At 39.0% G+C, this 25370-nt stretch overlaps 1 protein-coding gene across 14 annotated transcripts in view; it reads right to left on the bottom strand.

Annotated features, from left to right (window-relative positions):
• Positions 1-25370, bottom strand: part of NFATC3 (nuclear factor of activated T cells 3) — a 140581-nt gene that overhangs the window by 64269 nt on the left and 50942 nt on the right. For all 14 annotated transcript variants that reach the window (XR_014805694.1, XR_014805695.1, XR_014805696.1 and 11 more), the window contains one exon: positions 5385-5584. Coding sequence is in view for 10 of the 14 variants with exons in the window: in XM_021094126.2 (XP_020949785.1) it covers positions 5385-5584 (200 nt within the window). In the remaining 4 variants the exon portion in view is untranslated. The remainder of the gene's footprint in view (positions 1-5384; positions 5585-25370) is intronic.

Genomic DNA, 25370 nt, shown 5'->3' with positions numbered 1-25370 from the left:
CTATACATGTAACTAGACCAGAAAAGATTAACACGAGGACTACAAATAAGTCATTAATAATATATTTAAAGTTTCATATGATATGTTTATTAATAAAAACACCATCAGGCTTGTATTTTTAAAGAATGCAAATAAAAGATTAAAGTTTTGGCATTTAAGGTCTAACATTTCACTATATTCAAAATTTGTTACTATGTGTAGCTGTTTAACACACAATCATGGTAGGAAACGAGGACCTATAACCTATCTTTATTATTCACATATTAGAAAAATAAAGCAAGAGGTAAATAATGATCACACATTCAAAGTTTACTCTCTCATGGCATTTCTTTTTATTTGTCCTCTTACTTTATCTACAAATAGTTCTAACTTTAATGCTCACTGCCCAGAGGCTGCAGAAGTCACTTTGAAGGACAATATATGTTACAGAACTAGGTTATTAAGACAAGAACCACAAGGAAGAATCTAAAAAAAATAAATATTTTCATCTTCAGAAAGACAAAGGAGGGAGTTCCCACTGTGGTGCAGTGGGTTAAGAATCTAAGTGCAGTGGCTTGGGTAGCTGTGAAGGAGCTGGTTCAATCCTCAGCCCTGATGCAGTGAGTTAAAGGATTCAGTACTGCCACAGCTATGGCCTGGATTCAGTTACTGGCCAGGGAACTTCCAAAGGCCATGGGTATGGCCAGAAAAAAAAAAAGAAAGAAAGAAAAACAAAGGAAAACAAATTTCTAAAAAATAACTATTTTTGAAAATAAACACTATCCATTTATGAATAATAAGTTCTATTTAACTAGACAAAAAACTCACAAAAAACTATTAAATTCGTTTTTTGTTTGTTTGCTTTTTAGGGCCACATCCACGGCATATGGAGGCTCCCAGGCTAAGGGTCGAATCAGAGCTAGTTGCTGGCCTATGCCACAACCACAGCAGTGCGGGATCAGAATCATGTCTTCGACATATACCACAGCTCACGGCATTGCCGGATCCTTAACCCACTGAGCGAATGGATGCTAGTCAGATTCCTTTCCTCTGAGCCACAACAGGAACTCCTACAATTATATTTTAGAGTGTAACACTGCTACATCCACATTCATCTAGTTTTAAAAACAGGGAGGACTAAGGTAAGGCAATGCATTCCAGCACACTATATTTAAAGTATTTTGTAGAGTGGCTCTATGGCTTACAGGTTAGAAGAGGGGTCTTAAAGGGTCTTATACATCCAAGATATATTAGGTTTGAAATGACCAAGCCTAAGGGATAGTAGGCAAAACAAGAGGAATATCTATCAATCTTTCACCACCTTACCATTTTTAGAAAACAGTGGAGTCTTTTAATACATACCTATAACTTATGTGTGCATAAATTATTTTGAATAATCTTAATAATCATTCACAATTTTTTGTCTTTTGTCTTTTTAGGGCCACACCCATGGCATATGGAGGTTCCCAGGCTAGGGGTCAAGTTGGAGCTGTTGAGGCCGGCCTACACTACAGCCACAGCAATGCCAGATCCAAGCTGCTTATGCGACCTACACCACAGCTCATGGCAATACTAGATCTTTAACCCACTGAGTGAGGCCAGGGACAGAACCTGTGTCCTCATGGACGCTAGTCAGATCCGTTTCCATGAGCCATGACAGGAATTCCCCTGGAAACCTTCATATGCTGCAAGTGCGGCCCAGAAAAGCAAAAAAAATCTTGGTTCCTAGAGAAACTCCTGTTCTGTAATCTAACAGTCCATAGTGGACAGATGGCCAAAGAAGTTTCAGGTGTGTGCATGACAGGGCAAGATGGGGTGGGGTGAGGTGGCTAAGCTGCTTGTATTACTAGAAACAATGACATTTCTACAACTTTGTTCTTTCTAGCCTGGTGCAGCCAGGCAGTATATGCCAACTTTGGCTGGAGAAGGGAACATGAATCTTGACTACCACCTCTGTACCAAGTGAAAAGGAAGAGGGAGATATGTTCAGATCCTACTGTTCTGATTTTTTCAAACTACCAGATAGGTAAGGCTTTCCCAAGTTCTTGAGAATCTGTCTTAGAAATTCATGTACTCTATTTAATTTATTGATTTATACATTATTTTTAAAAAGAAGCAGCAGCATTTTAACAATATAATATAGTCAAAAAGAAGGAAACAGAAAAAAAGTTCAGATAAACAGGAGGAGTTCCCACTAATGCACAGCAGGTTAAGAATCCAACTGCAGCAGCTCTGTTCTTGCTGCAGAAGTGTGAACTGCGGCTTGGATTTAATCCCTGCTCTGGGAACTTCCATATGCCTCGGGTGTAGCAGAAGAAACAGGAAACCAATATATCCCGAATCTAGGGTTATATAAATCACTATAATTACTATAATTGAGCTTGACCATGAACTTCCTGGAAGCTGAGGCACAAAGAAAAGATGATATGGAGTTCCTTGTGGTGTAGCAAGTTAAGGATCCAGCACTGTCACTGTAGCAACTAGGGTTGCTCCTGTGTTGTGTGTTTGAGCCCTGACCCAGGAACTTCCACAAAAGGCCAAAAAAAAGAAGGAAGAAAAAAGTAAATTTGGGGGTTTTGTTTTGTTTGTCTACCCCACGACATATGGAGTTCCCAGGCCAGGGATCAGATCGGAGCTGCAGTATGGCAATGCCGGATCCTTTAACCCACTGTGCCATGTCAGAGATCAAACCTGCGTCCTGGCACTACAGTGACACGGCCTCTGTGTGTGTGTGTGTATGAAATAATGACCAACTTAAGATAGAGTCTTTAACAGTATTGTTTCAGATTATGAAGAAGTATTCACATGGCTATATCTTATATTGTCCTTTAAGTAAGTTACAAAGCATAATAAGCTTCTGGTGATTTTCTATTTTACTCTTTTTGTTTGTTTGTTTTTTAAACACGCCAGCAGCATGCAAAAGTTTCTAGGCCAGGGATTGAATCTTCACCACAGCAGTGAACCAAGCCACAGCAATGACAACAGTGGATTCTTAACCCACTGCACCATACAAGAGAACTCCTGATTTTCTATTTAACTGGAGTGAAGCCCACTGCTTTGAATACCCAAAAGAATGAATGTAAACATAGCCTGCAAACTGCCACCTAAGGATCAACTTTATGAGTACTTAGAAAAAAATAGTTCAACGTTGAGTTTCAAATTCCCCTCTACAGCTGAATAATTGAATATTCACGTGCTTTTGATGCTAGATGAAAAAGATCCTAGAGTAAAGAGAAGTCTACTTGCATTCTCATTCCGGAGTTGGCCACCTCAAGTTATTTGAAAATGGGTCAAACAGGATTCTTGAAGGAAGAGTCAACTTTTTTCTTAAAAGTTTTCTTCAAGTGCCTGAACAAGGATTGGCTGAGAATCCAAAGTTTTTCTTACAGAAATTTAAGAGTTCAGATTACCAGCTAGCTATCTACCTTTTTCTATGAATAAACTCTATTGTAGTCTGTGCAATGACTTAGTGGGGCTGGGTTCTCAAATACTGTTCATTTAAACAAAGCAAGCAAAGATAAGGCTTTATTTAAATTTATGTTAACTTGTCTTTTTTGGTGATAATTAGATTAAGAGGCAAGCCATATTTTATTGTATTTTATTTTTTTGCTTTTTAGGGCCACACCCATGGCATATGGAGGTTCCCAGGCTAAGGGATGAATCAGAGCTACAGCTGCTGGCCTACACCATAGCCACAGCAATGTAGGATCCAAACCTCGTCTGCGACCTACATCACAGCTCATGGCAACACCAGAGGCCAGGGATTGAACCTGCAACCTCACGGTTACTAGCCGGTTTCATTAACCACTGAGCCACAACGGGAACTCCAAGCCTTATTTTATAATAGTACAATTATTTCATTAATTGTACTATGTCCTCAGGGGTATATATTCAGTTTACCTAAAAAGTTATTTAAATATGAATTTAAGGAGTTCCTGTTGTGGCTCAGTGGTTTACGAACTTGACTAGTATCCATGAGGGTGAATCCCGGGCCTTGCTCAGTGGGTTAAGGATCCTGCGTTGCTATAATCTGCAGTGTAGGTTGAAGATGTGGCTTGGATCTGGCATTGCCATGGATGTGGTGTAGGCTGGCAGCTACAGCTCAGATTTGAACCCTAGCCTAGGAATTTACATATGCCACAGGTGCGGCCATTTAAAAAAAAAAAAAAAAAAAAAAAGGACTTATAATTTAAACCAATTTCTCTAGTAAGTTTCATACACTTAGTTGTGACACATTAATAGTCGCTTTCTAAATTTCCTTTTCTTCTGTTTTTCTTAGTAATAGATCCCTATTTTGTTAAGAGGTCGTAATGTACTCAGGTAAAAAAACATACCTGGGTCTTTCTTATGTACAAGGATAATCAATGAGATGTAGTAAAGGCGTCGGGTAAATTTCTGGGGAAAGTTCTTTAAAGAGGTATGACTCAGATAGAAGTTCTCTTTTACCCTTACTCCTAGTCATTCTTCCTATTCTTTCCAAGATTATAGTTGTGATAACTAGAGCTCCAGCAATCATTGTGGATCACGAGGCAACACTGAGGCTAGAAACCACATGCTAAAAAGAGGAGAGAAGAAAAGACAGGAGCTTGGAGCCCGAATGATTTACGAAGTTACTATGCTAGCTCAAAATACCTATCTGCGTATTTCTTTTTTTTATGGAATGAAAAATTAAACCTCTAGCTGTTTAAGCCACTGCCTTTCAGGGTTTTATAACAGTTACTATATCTATTCCTAATTAATCCACACAAACAAAACTCTTCTTATATTCTCATTCAGAAGTTGGCCACCTCATTTTATTTGGAAATGGGTCAAATGGGACACCTGGAAGTAGAGTCAAAGTTTTCCTTAAGGAAGAGTTCCCGTCGTGGTGCAGCAGAAACAAATCCGACTAGGAACCATGAAGATGTGGGTTTGACCCCTGGACTTGATAAGTGGGTTAAGGATCTGGCGTTTCCGTGAGCTGTGGTGTAGGCTGGCAGCTACAGCTCCGATTCGACCCCTAGCCTAGGAATCTCCATTTGTAGCAGGTGCAGTCTTAAAAAGCAAAGAAAAAAAAAAAGTTTTCCTTAAGGAAACTTAATCATAATTGTATAGCAGTTGCTTACTTACTCTCTACCCTATTAGAATGTGAGCTACTTGAAAAAATCAATTCATATTTGTTCTATAACCTAGCATGATGCTTGGCTGGTACTACCTGGTCATAAACTTCAGAGGAACTGAATTTTATTTATGGAAATATGGCACCAACCTTAGCAAATGTTCTATAATTATTTACATAATGTTACTCAGTTAATTTAGAACAATGCCTATTTTACTTTTGTACTATAAAAGTATATATACTTTTCTTCTGAAAACTCTTTTAGGTAAAGAAAGAAAAGTCCACTTTGGGATATGTTTTAAGATACCTGGCTGACATATTGTTTTCAGGAAGAAGTGGAATTTCCAGAACCTTTGTGCTGGCAATTATTATCTCTTGGCTTGCAGTAGCAACTGTCTTCCCAGTGATTCGATGGACTTGGTAAAATGCATGAGGCCGTAAATATCGATCATCTGCTGTTCCAATAAACATCTGTAGATTTATCGGCTTTTCACTATAGCCCAGGAGCTAATTGGGAAGAACACACACAGAAAAACACAATTCATTATCCATGCATTTTACAATAAGCTTACAATAGTAGGTCTGTTATATTTGTATCATATACTACTGATACATAAAGTGTTATTTCAAAAAGGTAATAAAAAAGTAGTAAGTGTACATACAGCACTCTAAATTTCAGAAATATTTTGAGTTATATAATGCTGGAATAATTTACAAAAGGATGAAGGTTTTTGTTGGGTTTTTTGGATTAAAAAATCTAGATCAACTGAAATTTTGAAAAGTCTTGGCACAGTGCTGTGGAGAATACAAAAGAAATGCTGGTTCTGTGCTCCAGGCAACAATAACCATCCAGACCAGACCTAAAGACTTGGGTATGTGGCAAAGTCTTTTTTTTTTTTTTTTTTTTTTTTGTCTTTTTGCCTTTTCTGGGGCCACTCCCATGGCATACGGAGGTTCCCAGGCTAGGGGTCAAATCAGAGCTGGAGCCATCGGCCTACACCAGAGGCACAGCAACGCCAGATCAGAGCCGCGTCTGCAACCTACACCACAGCTCACAGCAACACCGGATCCTCACTGAGCAAGGCCAGGGATCGATCCCGCAACCTCATGGTTCCTGGTCAGATTCATTAACCACTGAGCCAGGACAAGAACTCCACAAAGTCTTCTAATGGGCTATTAAAATCAGAGACACTTCGGGCCGCTCCCGCAGCATATGGAGGTTCCCAGGCCAGGGGTCCAATCGGAGCTGCAGCTGCCAGCCTTCACCAGAGCCACAGCAACAGGGCATCCGAGCCACAGCAACAGGGCATCCGAGCAGCGTCTGCGACCTACACCACAGCTCACGGCAACGCCGGATTGTCAACCCACTGAGCAAGGCCAGGGATCGAACCTGCAACCTCATGGTTCCTAGTCAGATTCGTTAACCACTGCACCACGACAGGAACTCCTAATTCAAAACTGACTTAACAAGCTAGGCTGCTTGACTTTCCTTGGTACCTACCCATCACTACTGCTGAGGTTAAGATGGCTACACAGGATTAGTAAGAGTGATGATTAGGAAGTGCTGGAGGTAAAAACAAAGATGACAGGAAAGGAGGCAATTAAAAGAAACTAAGCCTAAAGCATTTAGGGAGACTTCCATGTCCCGTTTGATAGCTGAGTAGCACCCATCTGACCCACCATTATGCAGAGAGTAACTACAAACTGGAACAAATACAAAGAATAACTTGAAAGGATGGAAAGCCCCAAAGCAAGCAGTTACTGGAATCAAACTGCAACATGTAAGAGAGTAACAAAAGATATATTTCCTGTTTTTAAGGATTTTAACTTGGGGGAAAGCTACAGTCCACGCTTCACAGTGTGGTTGAAACTACCAAAGAAACCTATAGCCTGAAGGGCTTGAAGAACACAGGACAGGGTCTGGGTCAGTTACAACCTTGAGAAAGTAAGAAGGAAATCCCAGAAAAGCGACAGCCCGGGGGCGTGGGTTTCCAAATCATATATACCTAACACTCTGCCTAATCTTTGACCTGTAAACCATCCATGAACAGGACAGATCCAAGCAGCCTAAGGCTAAAATAACTGAAATGAGATTATGAGCTACCACCAACCACAGGAAGATAGGTGTGTATTGATACTCTACCCTGAAACTGCGCTGAACTCATTAGCTCTAGCAGCTTTCTGTTAACACCACATCTTCTTGGTTGTGTCCTTTGCTACACAAAAGCTTTTTAGTTTTGATGGTGTCTAATTAGTTGTTACTTATGTTACCTGTGCTTTAGGTGTCATACTTAAAAAATCACTATCAAACCCAATGCTTCCTCAATGTTTTCTTCTAAGAATTTTATAGTTTAAAGGTTTTACACTTAGGTCTTTGGTCCATTTCTAGTTAATTTGTGTATATGATGTAAGGTAAGGATTGAACTAATTATTTTGCATGTGGATATCCAACTTTCCTAGTACCATTTGTTGAAAAGACTGTCCTTTCTCCCACTGAATGGTCGTGGCTCCCTGTCAAAAATGAATTGATCATACACATTAGGGCTTATTTCTGGGCTTTCTATTCCATTTCATTGGTCTGTCTTTATGTCAGTGCAATAGTTTTAAATACTGTAGCTTTGTAGCATGTTACAAGTCAGGAACAGTGAGTCCTCCAACTTTATTCTTCTTTTTTCAGAATTGTTTTGTCTATTTGAGGTCCCACGCAAAATTTTTTTTTTTTTTTTTTTTTTTTTGGCTTGTTAAGGCCACACCAATGGCACATGGAAGTTCCCAGGCTAGGGGTTGAATCCAAGCTGCAGCTGCCAGCCTACACTGGATCTTCAACCGACTAAGCAGGGCCAGGGATCAAACCCATGTTCTCATGCATACTAGTCAGGTTTGCTATAGCTGAGCCACAACAGGAACTTCTCCACGTGAATTCAAAGATACGCTTTTCCTCGAAAAGCGTAAAAAGGGCTATTAGAATTTGGCAAGTATTGCAATGAATTTGTAGATTGCTTTGGGGAGTACTGATTTCTTAAGAATGTTCTCCATAAACATGGGGGGATGTCTATTTATTCTTGTTTATGTACATTTGGGTTTTATTTTTACCTTATCTCCTTCCATTTATTTCTTTTAGGAATATTTTAGTTTTCAGCATACAAGCCTTACACCTCCTTGGTTAAATTAATTCCTAAGTATTTAATGCTTTCAGATGCTACTGTAAATGGAATCGCTTTTTTTTTTTTTTTTTTTTTTTTTTTGTCTTTTTGCTATTTCTTGGGCTGCTCCCGCGGCATATGGAGGTTCCCAGGTTAGGGGTCCAATCGGAGCTGTAGCCACCAGCCTACGCCAGAGCCACAGCAACGCAGGATCCGAGCCGCGTCTGCAACCTACACCACAGCTCACGGCAACGCCGGATCGTTAACCCCCTGAGCAAGGGCAGGGACCGAACCCGCAACCTCAAGGTTCCTAGTCAGATTCGTTAACCACTGCACCACGACGGGAACTCCGGAATCGCTTTCTTAATGTCCTCTTCAAGTTGTTTATCACTGGTACATAGAAAACGCAATTGGTGTGTATTGACACTCTACCCTGAAACTCCGCTGAACTCATTAGCTCTAGCAGCTTTCTGTTAACAGAGATAGTTTTACCTCTTGCTTTCCAATTTGGATGTCTTTTATTTCTTTTTATTATCTAATAGCTCTGGCTAGAACTTTCATCACAAATGTTGAACAGCAGTGATGAAAGCAAGCATTGTTTCGTTCCTAATCTTAGGGGAAAGGCTTTCAGTCTTTTACCATCAAATATGACGTTAACTGTGGGCTCTTCATCTTGATAATCATGTTAAGGACTTTCCCCCCTTTTCCTAGTCTGCTGTTAAATTTTATAAAATGCCTTTTCTGTGTCAATTGAGATGATCGTGTGTGGTTTTTTCCCTTTCATTTTATTAATATGGTTTATTACAATGATTGATTTTCATATGTTCAATCACCTTCTGCATTTGAAATAAATCCCACTTGGTCATGCTCTACAGTCCTCTAAATGTGTTGTGGGTTAGGTTTGCTAGTTGTTGAGTTTTGTCTTCATACTGTTTAGGGATATTGGTCTCTAGTTTTGTTTGTGTATCATTTTCCCTTTTTGGGGGGTGGGGGGCAGTGTATGGAGTTCCCAGGGCAGGGATCAGGTCCAAGCCACATTGTGACCTATGCTGCAACTGCGGCAACACTGGATCCTTAACCCACTGTGCTGGGGCTGGGGATTAAACCTGTGTCCCAGCGCTCCCAAGACACCACGGATTCTACTGCACCACAGTGGGAACTTTTTGATTAAAAAATTTTTTCCATGTCTCTACTGAAATTCCTCCATCTCTTCACATATTTAGCTCACTTTTTCTACTAGATAGTTTAGCATTTTTACCATGGTTATATTAAAGTCTCTTTCTGATAACTCCAACACAGATGTAGTTAGAGCTAGGCCATACCTGGGTCTGCCTGTATTGACTATCTTCTCTTTATTGTGGGAAACATTTTCTTGTGTGTATGTATTGTTTAACATATATTAGACATTTTGTATAAAAGCGCTCTAGGAACTAAAGTAGAAAATATTTACCTCCAGAAAGGGGCATGTTATATTTTTCGTCAGGTCACGGTTCTTAAGCTTTCTGGGCTTTACTGCAGTCTTAGTCTGATTCCCCTGCTTTATGGCTGGCTTCCTTCCACTTGGTGGAAGTCTTACAAGCTTCAGACATCTCTCTCAACAATCCCCACTACTATTTTTGGCCCCAAGTGCCTCCAAGATTTGCTCTGTGGCTGTTTTACTTCATTGAATCGGGAAGAGCATAATGTGATAAAGTAGGTTGCATAAAGTTAATTTTTCAGTAGGCACAGTGGAGGAGGTGTCCAGCTCTTTAAGGCAGTAGTGGTAGAGTTGCTGATGCCTAATCCTAAGCACTATCTGTGCAAGTTGTGGTTGTGAGTCACAGTGTCAGTGACATTTTCATGAGAGCAAAACTGGGTTGGGTGGCTGGACAATGTTCTAGGCCACACAGCTTCCAAACCTGAGATTTTATGTTACCGAAAAACCTTAAAGAAATTCTCTTCTGTTTCTGTACTATGGTTTATAAAGTATCCTGGCACATGATTTCAAATACAGAGTGCCTAGTACAGTGTCTGGCATGTAGCCAACAAATGTTAGCTATTAGCGTGCATCCAGATTCTAAGTATGGAAGCTAGTGAGAGCTTCAAATGTCTAGAAGGAGTTTTATTCAATTATATAGTCCTTCAAGCAAGTGCTTTACTCCCCCACTTGCCCATCCTTAGCTTTATGGTGGAGTTCGTAACCAAGCAACATCATAATTCATTGATTATCCTACTCTACCCGGGAAAGGACATGAAGACTTTTGCCTATTATCAGATAACATAATTTACCCAAGATGGTTTTCAGTGCTGTAACATTTATAGAGAAGCAAATAAAGCCTGGACATTGCAGGCTTACTCTTGCCCTCTGATAGCCAATCTGTCCAGGAGCCAGAACAAACTTGTAACTTTACCTCCCTGCTCAGAACACTCTAATGGCTTCCTTCCACACTCAGAACTAAATTCAAATCCCCCATGATGACTTACAAGTCCTCTGTGATCTGGGCCCTGGCTAACTTGCTGCCTTACTGTCTCCTACTCTTTCCCTTCCCACAGTCTGCTCTGACCAGCCTGGCCTTACTGCATGAACCATTCAAGTTCATTCCTAACCTCAAGATCTTCACACTTAATATTTCATTGCTCTGAAATATTCTTCCCTCTGATCTTATTACCTCACTCCTTCAGCTCCACACTCAAAGGTCAGCTCCTCAGAGAAAACCACCCTATCTAAAATACCGTATCTCTCCTTGTCCTGTTTTACTATTTTTCATAGTATTTATCACTATCGAAAAGTATTTTATATATTTGTTTATATCTAATTCCACATAAGTACCACATAAGTTCCAAAAAGGCAGAAACTGTCTTGTTAACTACTCTACTCTTCCTCTTTTTATTTAGGATCCATTATGGAAATATCTATATTAAATATCATTGCCTCAGTCAGTATTTTATAGGTGATATTAAGATAAAGAACAAAGTAGCATGTATTAAATTTTAAGGAACTAGTTAAGACCTTAAAAAGCAGAAATTTAATAATAATAATAATACATGCTATAGGAAGCACATGATAAAAAGGAATTAAGGCCCTGTGAAGAAGAGAAGAAAGTAAATATGGAAATCAGCTAAGAGGCTGAAGCATTAAAACCATGTATACTGAAGTTTAAACAAGGGTAGAAATTAGAACATAAATAGAAAATAGGAATGAAGAAGGATTAATAAAATAAATCTTTCTTATGAGACCCTAAAGAGATTTTTGTAACTGACTACAAAGACAATAATTAAGAGAAAGGTACAAAGAAATTAGAAGTTCTGAACTTTATTACTAAGGAGAATGATGGTATCACTAGCAAATAAAAAAAGTGAAGGAATTCTCATTGTGGCTCCACAGATTAAGGACCTGACATTGCATTGTCACTGTGAGGATGCGGGTTCGATCCCTGCCCTGGCTCAGTGGGTTAAGAATTTAGTGTTGCCATAAGCTGCGGCACAGGGTGCAGATGCAACTTGGATCCAGTGCTGTACTGTGGCGTAGGCTACAGCTCTGATTCAGCCCCTAAGCCCTATAACTTCCATATGTCACAGGTTCAGCCATTAAAAAAAAAAAAAAAAAAAAAAAAAAAAAAGTGAAGAAGTCACTGATTTAGAACAGGTTTGGAATAAAGACAATAAGTAATGTTTTCAATGTTGGTCATGCTGTATTCAAGGTAACACTGAAACACCTAGATAGGAACATGAGGCTATATAAGACATATATTGTCTTAGCTTAGCCATAGCAAAATAATACACAGTCTACTGTGTTTTAGAAGGATGACATTCGAAATCCTCTTTGCTTTTCTGTTTTGACATGATGAATATGACGCTGACTTCATGATGACATGATGCTTATGCAATGTAAGTTTCCATACAGCAATACTCACAGCACCTGAAACACCACTGAGTTTTAACTGCATCACTGTGATTTGTAGTGCCTGAGCAGCAGTGTGAAGCGATGAGAGTGCCAGTATGTTCTCTATCTTAACTACTCTGCCAGCTTACACAAAAACAGCCACAATATGGAATTCCCATCGTGGGTCAGTGGTTAATGAATCCGACTAAGAACCATGAGGTTGTGGGTTCGACCCCTGCCCTTGCTCAGTGGGTTAAGGATCCGGTGTTGACGTGAGCTGTGGTGTAGGTCAAAGACACGGCTCGGATCCTGCGTTGCTGTGACTCTGGTGTAGGCTGGTGGCTGCAGCTCCGATTCGACACCTAACCTGGGAACCTCCATATGCCATGGGAGCAGCCCCAGAAAAGGCAAAAAGACAAAAAAAAAAACAAAACAAAAAAAAAAAACAGCCACAATTTATAAATGAATGAGTATGGCAACATGATGAGTGAGTTGCACTACAGGCATTTAATGAAAAGGGGACTCAGATTCAAATTCCTACCAATGCATGAGATAATCATTCGTTCTTCAAAGAGTAGAATTAGCCTACGTTGCACATAACTTCAGAACTATCATATATAGTCATATATACAGAAAAGTTTACAAACCTGGAACCTAACACATATGAATTTTTCACAAATGCAACTACCATGTAAATTGAGAAAAACTTTAGCAAGAGTTCATCATTTCAGAATATCATGTCATTGCCAGTAATGTCATTCACTCACTTGTGAGATTTGGGTTGCTGATCAACAATCTTGCCTTTTTGTGCCTTGCAACACCCCAGTGATACTGAAGATCCAAGGATCTAACTACTCCATGGTGTTTTCTACAGTCATTATCAAGACTTTTCATTTTGAAACATAACATTTTGTTATAGTTTGGTTTTCTAAGTTTATTTCCTCTTAATATTAAAGCATTATATTGATTTTATTTTTGGCTGTAGCATGTGAAAGTTTCCAGGTCAGGGATTGAACCCATGCCATAGCAGTGACCCAAGCCAAGCAGTGACAATGCAAGATCCTTAACTTGCTGAGCTACCAGGGATTTCCTATGTTGATATTTTTAAAATTATAGGCCTAAGTATTTTTGGTTTTGTTTTTTTATTTTTTGCTTTTTAGGGCCACACCCATGGCATATGGAGGTTCCCAGGCTAGGGGTCAAATCAGAGCTACAGCTGCTGGCCTACACCACAGCCCCAGCAACGCAGATCTGCGACCTACACCACAGCTCATCGCAATGATCGATCCTTAACCCACTGAGGCCAGGGATCAAACCTGCAACATCATGGTTCCTAGTCAGATTCATTTCTGCTGTGCCACAATGGGAACTCCTATAGGTGTAGGCTGGTATATTGTCTTTGCATTTCCATTCCAGGTAAATAGAGTATTACAAAACATTTGTTCGAAATTAAAAAAGGGCGGAGTTGGGTCTGATATGGCTGAGGACCACCAGTCTAGAAGATACATAAGTCAAGAGGCACAAAGGTATTTTATCTTGGACCAGTCTACCTAAAAGCAAATCCTCCAGGCTCTCATAGGGAAGATAAACCTATTGCAAGCATCTTAGGAGTTAAGAATCAAGAGTGGTCAGAGGTCACCCTGTTCACTATAAAGACTTCCATTATGCCTCCCATTCCATCCCCACCTCATTTTTCTGTACAAATTCTCAAACCCTGCCTTCAGTTATTCTAGAACCTAAAATTTCTATTTCACACCCTCTAAAGAATAAATCTCCAGTATTCTCCTAAGGTAACTCAGAAGTTAACGCTTGGTTTGGAGTTCCCGTCGTGGCACAGTGGTTAACGAATCCGACTAGGAACCATGAGGTTGCAGGTTCGGTCCCTGCCCTTGCTCAGTGGGTTAAGGATCCGGCGTTGCCGTGAGCTGTGGTGTAGGCCGCGGGAGCGGCCCAAGAAATAGCAACAATAACAACAACAACAACAAAAAAGACAAAAGACAAAAAAAAAAAAAAAAAAAAAAAAAAAAAAAGAAGTTAACGCTTGGTTAAACCACATAAGAGAGAAACATCTGGGAAGTTTAACTGCTTCTTTTGTAGACCTTCAACCAATGCTTCTGTTTTCAGCCTCACCTCACATTCAGAGGCACCTGTATCTCAAACCAGTGAGCCTTTCCAAGATTCTTTAGTGTAAAATGATTTGTGCTTCTTATTTAATGTTTTTTTTTTTCTCTCCAACCAACAAGCTTAAGTCATACCTACTGAATGTCTAAAGAGGGTAAACACATGTTTAATCTAGTATATTTAACTGGAAGTTGCAGTTTTCTGTAAACATTTAAATTTGTGTGTTTAAGGAATCTATCAATATTTTCAGTTGTGATTTCTTTTTACATATTTTGGTATAAACAAGTTAATAAATTTTAAAGCTTTAATTGAATGGAAAATATTCCATAAAAAAAATAAAATGCCAACATGATTACAGCAAAGAGAAAAAAAAGCCTATACAGATCAGTAACTAAAGAAGAACCAGTAAAAGTGTGGGCGTATTTGTGCATATGCCCACAAATAAAGTTCAGTTATTTTTCCCTTTTGGTTTGTATAGTGGCAGAAGGGGTAAGTGATAATGGAGAATGAGAGTCATCCACATTTGTACACAGAGGTGAAAAAGTAGAAGGTAGAGAGTAGTGATATACTTTAACTTATATTAGTTCATTTAATTCTAAAACTCCTGTGGCGTACATATCATTTTTTCCAGCTTACAGATGAAAGATCTGAAGCTAAAAAGATTAAGAAACTATCTCAAACTCGTGTGATTAGCCAATTTCTTTCTGCTATACTTGTTGATTGTTCATGTTTAATCCTGTACTAAACAAATTATTTTATGGAACCAACTCCTCCATATAGTGGAGGAAGAGATACAAACAATTTTATCATTTGCCTCAAAGTACTGTGAAGGAGACACTGTCTATCTTGTTATCTCCAGAGCTTAGTAGTACAGGCATTTAATCAATGCTAAATGAATGAATTTTGAAATGAGAGAGTATAATTTGGTGGAGCAAAATAACACAAAAGGTTAGTCAATAGAATTGTTTAAATAAGAATTATAGCCACTACAGTAGCTGTTCAAAATGAAGCAATAAAATCTAAAACAGAAAATACAAACTAAAAATTTTATTGCTATCTATTAAGTTACTCAAATATCACATAACATACCAGTAAGTACTATATTCCAAAGTAACCTAGTCATATTAGATGACTCAAATTAATACCAGCTTGGCAAAGACATAAGCCACCTGTCCTTTATACTTTGATAGTAAAATGAACCAGTGATGGGGGGAGGTAACCACACATATAAGATTTCAAAGGAAATATATTTCATAACACATACTCAGTCAACATCTGCTCCAAGCACATATACTATAGCATAAGAAAACTAGGTCTTCTCCTTTGCCATCTCATGGATTTTAAAAGAACAGCAGATAAATTAATCAGACTATCATTTCATCTCATTTCCAGAGGAGCATTATGTTATAGGCAATAAACAAATTATTGTCACTGTTAACACTACTCTCTAAAAACTCTCATCTTATATCAGTATACTTCTCTTTAGGCCACCTTCTGCTCTGTAGAAGAAAGTAAGCCAAGTTGTTTGTTATGTTTCTGAATCATTTCCATAGCAAAGGTCTGTGCCTGCTTAATTTAACTAAAGCCAGAGGATTAAAGCCCGAAGGTCACTATAGGACAGACTAGAACAGTTTCAATAAGAGGAGTTTTGTTATCAGTTCTACTTGGGGGGGGGGGGGATAGGATCTGAATATATCAGAAACACAGCACAATGAAGACACTAAACATACAAAAATTAAGTTTCCATAATATGAATTGCTTCAAACTGAAAATGTGCGTTTAACAAAATCATATAAAAAAACCCATCACCTGGAAATGGATCTTGGTATATAATGAAATACAAAGTCTTGTCATGAAAAAAATTCTACAGTCTCCATCTGAAATTTCAGTAGCTTTTGGGATAAGACTCAAAATATTTATTCCTTCAGAAAACTTATCACTGTACATAATAAAATGTGTGTAGCTTTATGCAATTTCTTACCATACATAGATTTCGAGTAACCACTAAAACAGTCAAGATCCAGAACTCCTCCATTACCACAAAGGAACTCTCTTGTGCTTGTTACCACTTTACATTCACAATCTTCAATGAGTTCCTATTCCCTGGCAATCATTGATCTGGTCTCCATATCTACGGCTTTGCCATTTTGAGAATGTTTTATATATATATATATATATATGGAACCATAGTATTTAACCATTTGAGAGTGCTTTTTTCCACTAACCATGGTTCCATGGAAAACCATCCATGTATGTATCAACAATTTCTTTCTTTTTACTGCTGAGTGATCGTGCACTACATACCAGAATTTAACAATAATTATCATCCATTTGCTTGTGTCTAATTTCTGACTATGAAAAATGATGCCACTATGAACTTTACAGGTTATTGTATGAATAAGTATTTATTTCTCTGTGATAAATGCCAAGTGCAATTGCTGGATCACATGGTAAGTGCAAGTTTAGTTTTTTAAGAACTTGACAAACTATTTTTCCAGAATGGCTCTACCATGTTACATTCCCAATAGCAGTTTGGATGAGATCAAGTTTCCTGGCACCTTAATGTTTCAATATTTTTTATTTAACTCTTCTTCTAGGCATACTGTATATCTCACTGTGGTTTTAATTTGCATTTTCCTAATGGCTAATGATGTGGAAAATCTTTTCACATGCTTATCTGCCAACTTATCTCCTCCTTGGCAAAATGTCTGTTCATGTCTAGTTGAATTGCTTTTTCGCTGTTGAGTTTTGAGTTCTTTATATATTCTAGATACAAGATCCTTATCAGATATGTGGTTTACAAACGTTTTCTCCCTGTCTACAGCTTGTCTTTCCCGTTCTCTTAATAGGATCTTTCACGGAGCTAAACTTTTAAATTTTGATTTAGTCTGATTTATCAGTTTTTTCTTCTTTTGGTATCATGTCCCAGAACTTTTCTCATTGCTTGAGGTTCGAATGACTTTCTCCTACGTTTTCTTTCTAAAAGTTTTATGGTTTTATAATTCACATTTAAATTCACAATTCCATCTTGAATTAACTTTTGTATGTGATGTGAGGTTTAGGCTAAGATTTATCTTTTTGCTTTTAGATGTCTAATTGCTCCAGCATCATTTGCTAAAAAGACAATGTAAAAGCTCTTAAAGAACATTCATTTTGGTCCATAAGCAGTATATTTGTTTTTTGTTTGTCTGTTTCTATGGTCAAACACATGGCATATAGAAGCTCCTGGGCCAGGGACAAACTACTTTCCAGAATGGCTTTACCATTTTACATTCCTATAGCAGCTGAACCACAATCAACTGAGCTGATTCCCAGTAGATCTGAGCTACAGCTGAGACCTCGGCTGCAGCCACGACAACACCAGATTCTTTAACCCACTTCACCAGGCTGGGGAATGAACCTGCACCTCCACAGTGACACAAGCCACCATAGTCAGATTCTGAACTCACTGTGCCACAACAGGAACTTTGACAAGCAGTATATCTGTTATTTAAATAAAGTTGTCATTCCCTATGTTAATTAAAAATTTACATTATTTTTACATTTTGAAAAACAAGAATAAAATATTTCAATAATTCCTAAAATACTAATACTTTTTGGACAAATGAAATAATGTTGTGTATCCTTCCTTCCTTCCTTTTTCCCTCCCTCTCCCCACTTCTTTTTTGGCTGTGCCCATGGCACATAAAAGTTCCTCAGCCTGATTCACCCTCTACATCTGGGTTTCAGGTCCCTATCTGCTCTCATAGAGATCTGAATTTCCTCCATTAAACTTTTACCATACTCTTGTTATTATCTCATTTGCAAATCTCACTGAACTATAGGAAACATGTCTGATTCCACTCCCCTCCCTGAATCTCCAGCTACAGAAACAAACTACTCTGAATGTATTACAGACCATATTTACAGACCATATTAATAAATAAGATTATTTACCTTCAATAAAAGAAAGGGTTATTAGTTGGCTAGAAGGCAGGTGGTATTTTTCAACAGCTTCATATATATTATACAGTTAACTTTATTAAAGATTAATTTCCTAGCAATAAGTAAACAAGTTATTTTTGTTTTAGATTAAACTGCATCTACTTCTCAATTGTGTCTGTACATTCTGAAGGCACTAAAGAAATTTTTTACTCTCACCACATTAAAAATATTGTGGAATGTATAAAACCCAAAAAACCACTGGGAACTTGGAAGACGTTTCTAAATAGGACTTTATAATTCTATAGTTCTTAACCATAAACTATTAAAAGAGATGAAAGACTCTTATCTTTCGGAGTTCCCATCATGTAGCAGTGGTTAACAAATCTGATTAGGAACCATGAGGTTGCGGGTTTGATCCCTGGCCTTGCTCAGTGGGTTAATGATCCGGTGTTCCTGTGAGCTGTGGTGTAGGTCGCAGGTGCGGCTCAGATCTGGCGTTGCAGTGGCTCTGGCGTAGTCCGGCAGCTACAGCTCCAATTAGACCCCTAGCCTGGGAACCTCCACATGCCATGGGAGCGGCCCTAGAAAAGGCAAAAAGACAAAAAAAAAAAAAAAAAAAAAAAAAAGACTCTTATCTTTCATCTATCAGCCCAATTTGATAATAAAAGAACATTCATTTCTACTTTGTACTCTCCATCTATGAATTCATCAGATTATAGAAAATATAAGTAAGAAGTAGGAGTTCCCGTCGTGGCACAGTGGTTAACGAATCCGACTAGGAACCATGAGGTTGCGGGTTCGGTCCCTGCCCTTGCTCAGTGGGTTAACGATCCGGCGTTGCCGTGAGCTGTGGTGTAGGTTGCAGACGCGCGGCTCGGATCCTGTGTTGCTGTGGCTCTGGCGTAGGCCGGTGGCTACAGCTCCGATTCAACCCCTAGCCTGGGAACCTCCATATGCCGCGGGAGCGGCCCAAGAAATAGCAACAACAACAACAAAAGACCAAAAAAAAAAAAAAAAAAAAAAAAGTAGACAATGGGAAACTGACAGAACACTGTAAATCAACTATAATAAAATTTTTTTAAAAAGTAGACAATGACTATACACCTTTTTTTTAACATTCTTCAGATAGAAGACATTTCTGCAAGAAAAAGTGATAATACCCAACACCTATTTGTGATTTAAAATAAACAAAAAACAGAAATAAAAACGTGCTGGCAAATTAGGATAAAGAAACACCCTTAATCTGAAAGGAAAAAACCCACCAAAAGTCTATACCTAACAAATCACTTAATGGCACAATTATGAAGGCTTTTCCACTGAGTTTGGGAAAAAGACAATGCCTACCACTTTAATTTGACTGTGTACTAGGGGAGCTAGTCAATGCAATAAGACAAAAAGAAGAAATATAAGATATAAAGATTAAGATAGGATTCTGGAAAGATGGCAGAGGAAAAAGCATCAGTCTCCTCACTTTGACAACAACTGCACTGGCAGAATCTGTCTCATGTAGCTTTTTCAAACCTTCAGAATCTACTGAAGGCTTACAATTCCCAGAGAAAGGCCTGGAGAGTTAACTGCAGTTAACTTCCGCTATTAACACAGTAGCAGCAACCCATCCCCCATGCGTTGTCATGTGTCATGTTCCTGTGCAGCTTACGGTAATCAGAAAGGGCAAAAAAAGCCCTGTCCTCTTGGAGTTTCTGTTGTAGCTCCACGGGTTAAGAACCTGACTAGTATCCATGAGGATGTGGGTTCAATCCCTGGCCTCGTTCAGTGGGTTAACGATTCAGCGTAACCATGAGCTGTGATCACAGATGCAAATCAGATCTGGGGTTGCCAGGGCTGTGGTGTAGGCCAGCAGCTGCAGCTCCGATTCAACCCCCAGCCCAGGAACTTCTATATGCTGCAGGTGCAGCCCTAAAAAGAAAATAATAATAATAATAATAATAATAAAAACAAAAAGAAGCTCATCCTCTAAATGTCAGGGATCTATTCTCTGACTACTGACTGTACTGACTGCTGCTTCTGACAATAAAGACGGAGACAAAGAGGTGAGCAGCCATTGCTGTTGCACCTTCCCCACTGGTGTACACCCCATCCCCTCTGGATGAAGTGACTTCCAGGAGACTTAAAGTGCTGGCACCCCTACCTCATTTTTCTTTTTCCCCTTATGGAAGCCGAACATTAAAGACTAGGATATTTTGTTTAAAAAACGGTCCATTTATGAGGAAAGTTAGAAAATAATCATTCATGCCCAAGGAAAGGCTCAGAAAAAAACAGAGAAGACTTTAAGTTTATACTTCAGGTTGATCTTGGCAAAGAAACAGCCTACAATAATCAAAAAGCCAAAAATAGGAGTCTTAGTTGTGGCTCAGTTGTAACAAACCCGACTAGTATCCATGAGGACGAGGGTTTGACCCCTGTCCTTGTTCAGTGGGTTAAGGATCCGGCGTTGCCATGAGCTGTTGTGTAGGTCTCAGACGCAGCTTGGATCTGGGATTGCTGTGGCTGTGGTGTAGGCTGGCAGGTGCAGCTCTGATTTGACCCCAGCCTGGGAACCTCCATATGCTGTGGGTGCGGTCCTAAAAAAAGACCAAAAAAAGTAATATACAGGAGTTGCCATTGTGGCTCAGTGGAAACAATCTGACTAGTACCCATTAGGACACAGATTTGATCCCTAGCCTTGCTCAGTGGGTTAAGGATCTGGCATTGCCGTGAGCTGTGGTATAGGTCACAGACATGGCTCAGATCTGGTATTGCTGGCAGTTGCAGCTCCGATTCAACCCCTTGCCTGGGAACCTCCAATATGGTATGGGTGCAGCCATATAAATAAAAAAAGTCATATACAATCTCAAAGGACCCTAAACAGCCAAAACAATCTTTAAAAACAAAGAACAAAGCTAGATGACACTTTCAGATTTCAAAACTTACTATAAAGCTATCATAATCAAAACACTATGGGACAAGCAAAAAGACAGACATTAGGAATCAATGGAATAGAGAAGAGAGCCTAGAAATAAACCCTTGCACATATAGTCAAATGATATCTGACAACAATGTCAAGACCATTCAATGAGGAAAAGACAGTTTTCTCAACAAATGATGCTGGGAAAACTGGTTACCTACATGCAAAAGAATAAAGTTGGACCCTACCTAACAAAAATTAACCCAAATGGAGAAAAGAACTAAATGTATGACTAAACTATAAAACTCTTACGTAATCTTTTTTTTCTTCTTTTTCTTTTCTAGGATTGCACCTGCAGCATGTGGAAGTTCCCAGACTAGGGGCAGAATCAGAGCTGCAGCTGCCAGGCTACATCACAGCCACAGCAACGCCAGATCCAAGTTACATCTTAGAACCACACCACAGCCTGCGGCAATGCCCAATCCTTAACCCACTGAGCCACAATGGGAATCCCAACTCTTACGTAATCTTCATCAAAATCCCAGCATGGTGTTGCTTAAATGGGATTGGGGGTGGGAGTGGGGTGGAGATTGACAAACTGACTCTAAAATTCATACAATAATGCAAAGGAACTAGAATAGCCAAAACAACCTTAAAAAAAAGAAGACCCACACTACCAAATATCAAGATTTACTATAAAGCCATTGTAATTAAGACAAGGTAGTGATGGTACTAAGACAGACCAAAGAGACCAATGGCACAGAAAGAAGAGTTAAGAGTCACATTTAAATGTCCAGCCACCTGATTTATGACAAAGGACCAATGTAGTACAGTAGAAAAATTATGGGCTTTTCAATAATGGTACTGGGTCAACTTCTATCCATAAGGAAAAAAAAATCTTAATCTTTACCTTTATTTCATATACAAAAATTAATTTAAGATAGAGCAAAGACCTATAGGTAAAAGGTAAAGCAATAAAGCTTCCAGGACAAAACACAGGAAGCTATCCTCATAACCTTGGAGTAAGCAAAGGTTCTTGAAAAGATACAAAAGCACGATTCATGAAAAAGACAACTGATAATTTGAACATCATTAAAATTAAAAACTTCCCTTTATCAAAAAGACACAATTAAGAAAGTGAAAATGCAGACAAAAAAAAAAAAAAAAAGAGTTCCTATCATGGCGCAACAGAAACAAATCCGACTAGGAACCATGAGATTGCAGGTTCCATGCCGGCCTTGCTCAGTGGGTTAAGGATCTGATGTTGCCATGAGCTGTAGTGTAGGTTGAATGCTCAGCTTGGATCCAGCATTGCTGTGGCTGTGGTGTAGGCCAGCAGCTATAGCTTCAATTACACCCCTAGCCTGGGAACCTCCATATGGCAAGGACACGGCCCTAAAAAGACAAAAGACAGAAGGAAAAAAATAAAGTGAAAATGCAAGCAACAGACTAGGAAAAGACATTTCATCTGCAATACATGTATCTGACAAAGGACTTACATCCAAAATATTAACAACTCTACAAATCAATAAGAAAAAGATAACTTAAAAATTGGCCAAGAGATATGAACAGAAACTTCAAAACAACAACAACAACAACAACCAAATCTCTGATAAACATGTGACAAGATGTTCAACACCACTGGTTATCAAGAAACCACAATTTAAAACCAGTGTGAGGAGTTCCCATCATGGCACAGTGGAAATGAATCCAACTAGGAATTACGAGGTTGCGGGTTCAATCCCTGGCCTCACTCAGTGGGGTGAGGATCCGGTGTTGCCGTGAGCTGTGGTGTAGGTCGCAGATGCAGCTCAGATCTGGCATTGCTCTGGTGTAGCCCGGCAGCTATAGCTCTGATTAGACCCCTAGCCTGGGAACCTCCATTGCCACGGTGTGGCCCTAAAACGACAAAAGACAAAAAAAAATTAAAAATAAAATTAAAAAATTAAAAAAAATAAAGCCAGTGTGATATCTTTACACTACTACAATGGTTAAAATTAAAAGACCAACAACCAAGTGCTGGTACTGGTGAGGACTGGTGAGAAACTAGAACTTTCATGTATGACTGGTTAGAAGTTAAAACTGTTACAGCTCCTTTGAAAAACCAGCAATTCCACTCCTGGACATATAAACATATACCAAAAAATGTGAATGCTTTGTCCATAAAATTTATGTGTGGAAAAAAAAACATATAATAGCTTTATTCATTAATAGTTCAAAATTGGACACAAACCAAGTGTCAATGAACAGAATGACAGAGAAATTATAGCAATACAACATCAAAAAAAAAAAAGCACATATAAAACAAAATCCAGGCATTTTTCCCAGTCTTAAGAACCAAGCACACCACTCTTATGCATGATGATCTGGTCTGAAATGGCAATTGATGCTTTCCTTTTTTCTGAGTATTAAAAAATTCTTATAGGAGTTCCTGTTGTGGCGCAGAGGAAAGGAATCCGACTGGGAACCATGAGGTTGCGGATTCAATCCCTGGCCTCGCTCAGCAGGTTAAGAATCCGGTGTTGCCGTGAGCTGTGGTGTATGTCGCAGACGCAGCTCAGATCTGACGTTGCTGTGGTTCCGGTGTAGGCAGGCAGCAACAGCTCCCATTAGACCCCTAGCCTGGGAACCTCCATATGCCGCAGGGGCGGCCCTAAAACAACAAAAGACAAACAAACAAAAAAATTCTTAGAATAGCAAAGAAATATTACAAATATTCATCTTAGTTCCCAGAGAAGGGTCACCTCTGTGAGCGGAAAAAATGTGCTTTCAGAAGTTAGTACACACAAATTGAATATTCCATACAAAGCATACAACCCTGCAAGTGTGGTAGAGTATGTATACTCAGGAAAGATTCATTTCCAATTTGAGATGATCTGCTCTCATCATGCAATGCTTATTTTTCTCTTGATAGAGAAACAAAAGAACTTTTGGATAAAGATGATGGAATAAGGTAGTATCACAATCTTCTTCCTCTAATACCTAACAAAATAAACAAAATGTCAGAGTTCCCATTGTGGCTCAGCGGGTTGAGAACCTGACTATATCCAGTAGGATGCGGGTCAGAACACTGGCCTTGCTCAGTGGGTTAAGGATCTGATCCAGCACTGCCGCACACTTAGGCATAGGTCGAAGATGCTGCTTGGATCCCAAATTGCTGTGGCTGTGGCTCAGGCCAGCAGCTGCAGCTCTGATTTGACCCCTAGCCCGGAAATTTCCATACCACGGGTGTGGTCCTAAATAAAGACAAAAAAATAAAAAATAAACAAAATGTATGTGTGTGTGGGTTAACAAACAGCCAAAAATCTACCAATAATAGCCAAACAAAGAACAACTTTGAGTTATAAATTTCAAAAGGGGAAGAAGGTGGTAAGGAGTGTGAAACAGAAGATTCTTATACAGTATGAGAAAGCTGCTAATCAAATCCTACCTTCATCCACCAGGAACAGTAATAAGGAAAAGTGAGTAAATAAAATTAAAGAACAAATTAATCGAATAAAAGTAATAAAGTGGGAAAATAAAATAGCATAGAATGCTAACTAATTTGTAGAGTAGATCAAAGTAGGCAGCTCTAAGGAAAGTCAAGGAAAAAATAATCCCTCAAGAAGAAAAGATCCTATGTTCTGCTGCAGGGCCTCTGGCAGAGACAAAAAAGGTCGGAGTGCTTACCACCTTCCAGAACTCTGTGTTATACTAGAGGAACAAGCAAAGCTCATGAAAATATGATACATATGAGAGTACTGGGAGTACACATGATATTGTCCACTCTCCTGAGCCAAACCCAACCAGGCCTATCCTAACTAATTCTCTACCTTTTTGCCCCAACCACCTCAGGCTACAGACCTCTCAAACAAAATGGGAGGAAAAGACATGGCAATTAGGCAACCATAATATACAGTTTTTGTTTTTGTTTTTACTTAATGAAAAAAATAAGAAATTATGCTAAAGACAATTGAAAAATAGAATAAAAATGAAAACAAAGCCTTCGCTCAACACACACACATAGAAGAAAACCCAGAAACAGAGTCTGGTGAGTGTTCCACACTAAAAATTTGAACAATATAAATTCAATAAATCATGAGACCATTCCCCCTGTGGCTCAGTGGTTAACAAACCCAATTAGTATCAATGAGGATGCCGGTTCACTCTCTGGCCTTGCTCAGTGGGTTAAGGATCCGGCACTGCCATGAGCAGTGGTGTAGGTCGCAGATGCAGCACGGATCCAGTGTTGCTGTGGGTGTGATATAGGCTGGCAGCGGTAGCTCTGATTTGACTCCACACCTGGAACTTCCATATGCTGTGGGTGCAGCCCTAAAAATAAAAATAAAATAAAATAAC

This window comes from Sus scrofa, chromosome 6, assembly GCF_054392235.1.
Source record: "Sus scrofa isolate SSC_HxYL_T2T_F1_AM1 chromosome 6, Sscrofa_HxYL_maternal_Yorkshire_Landrace_v2.0, whole genome shotgun sequence".
NCBI classification, from domain to species: Eukaryota; Metazoa; Chordata; class Mammalia; order Artiodactyla; family Suidae; genus Sus; species Sus scrofa.
The sequence above is the reverse complement of the archived record's forward strand: the minus strand, read 5'-3'. Positions and strand labels throughout refer to the sequence as shown.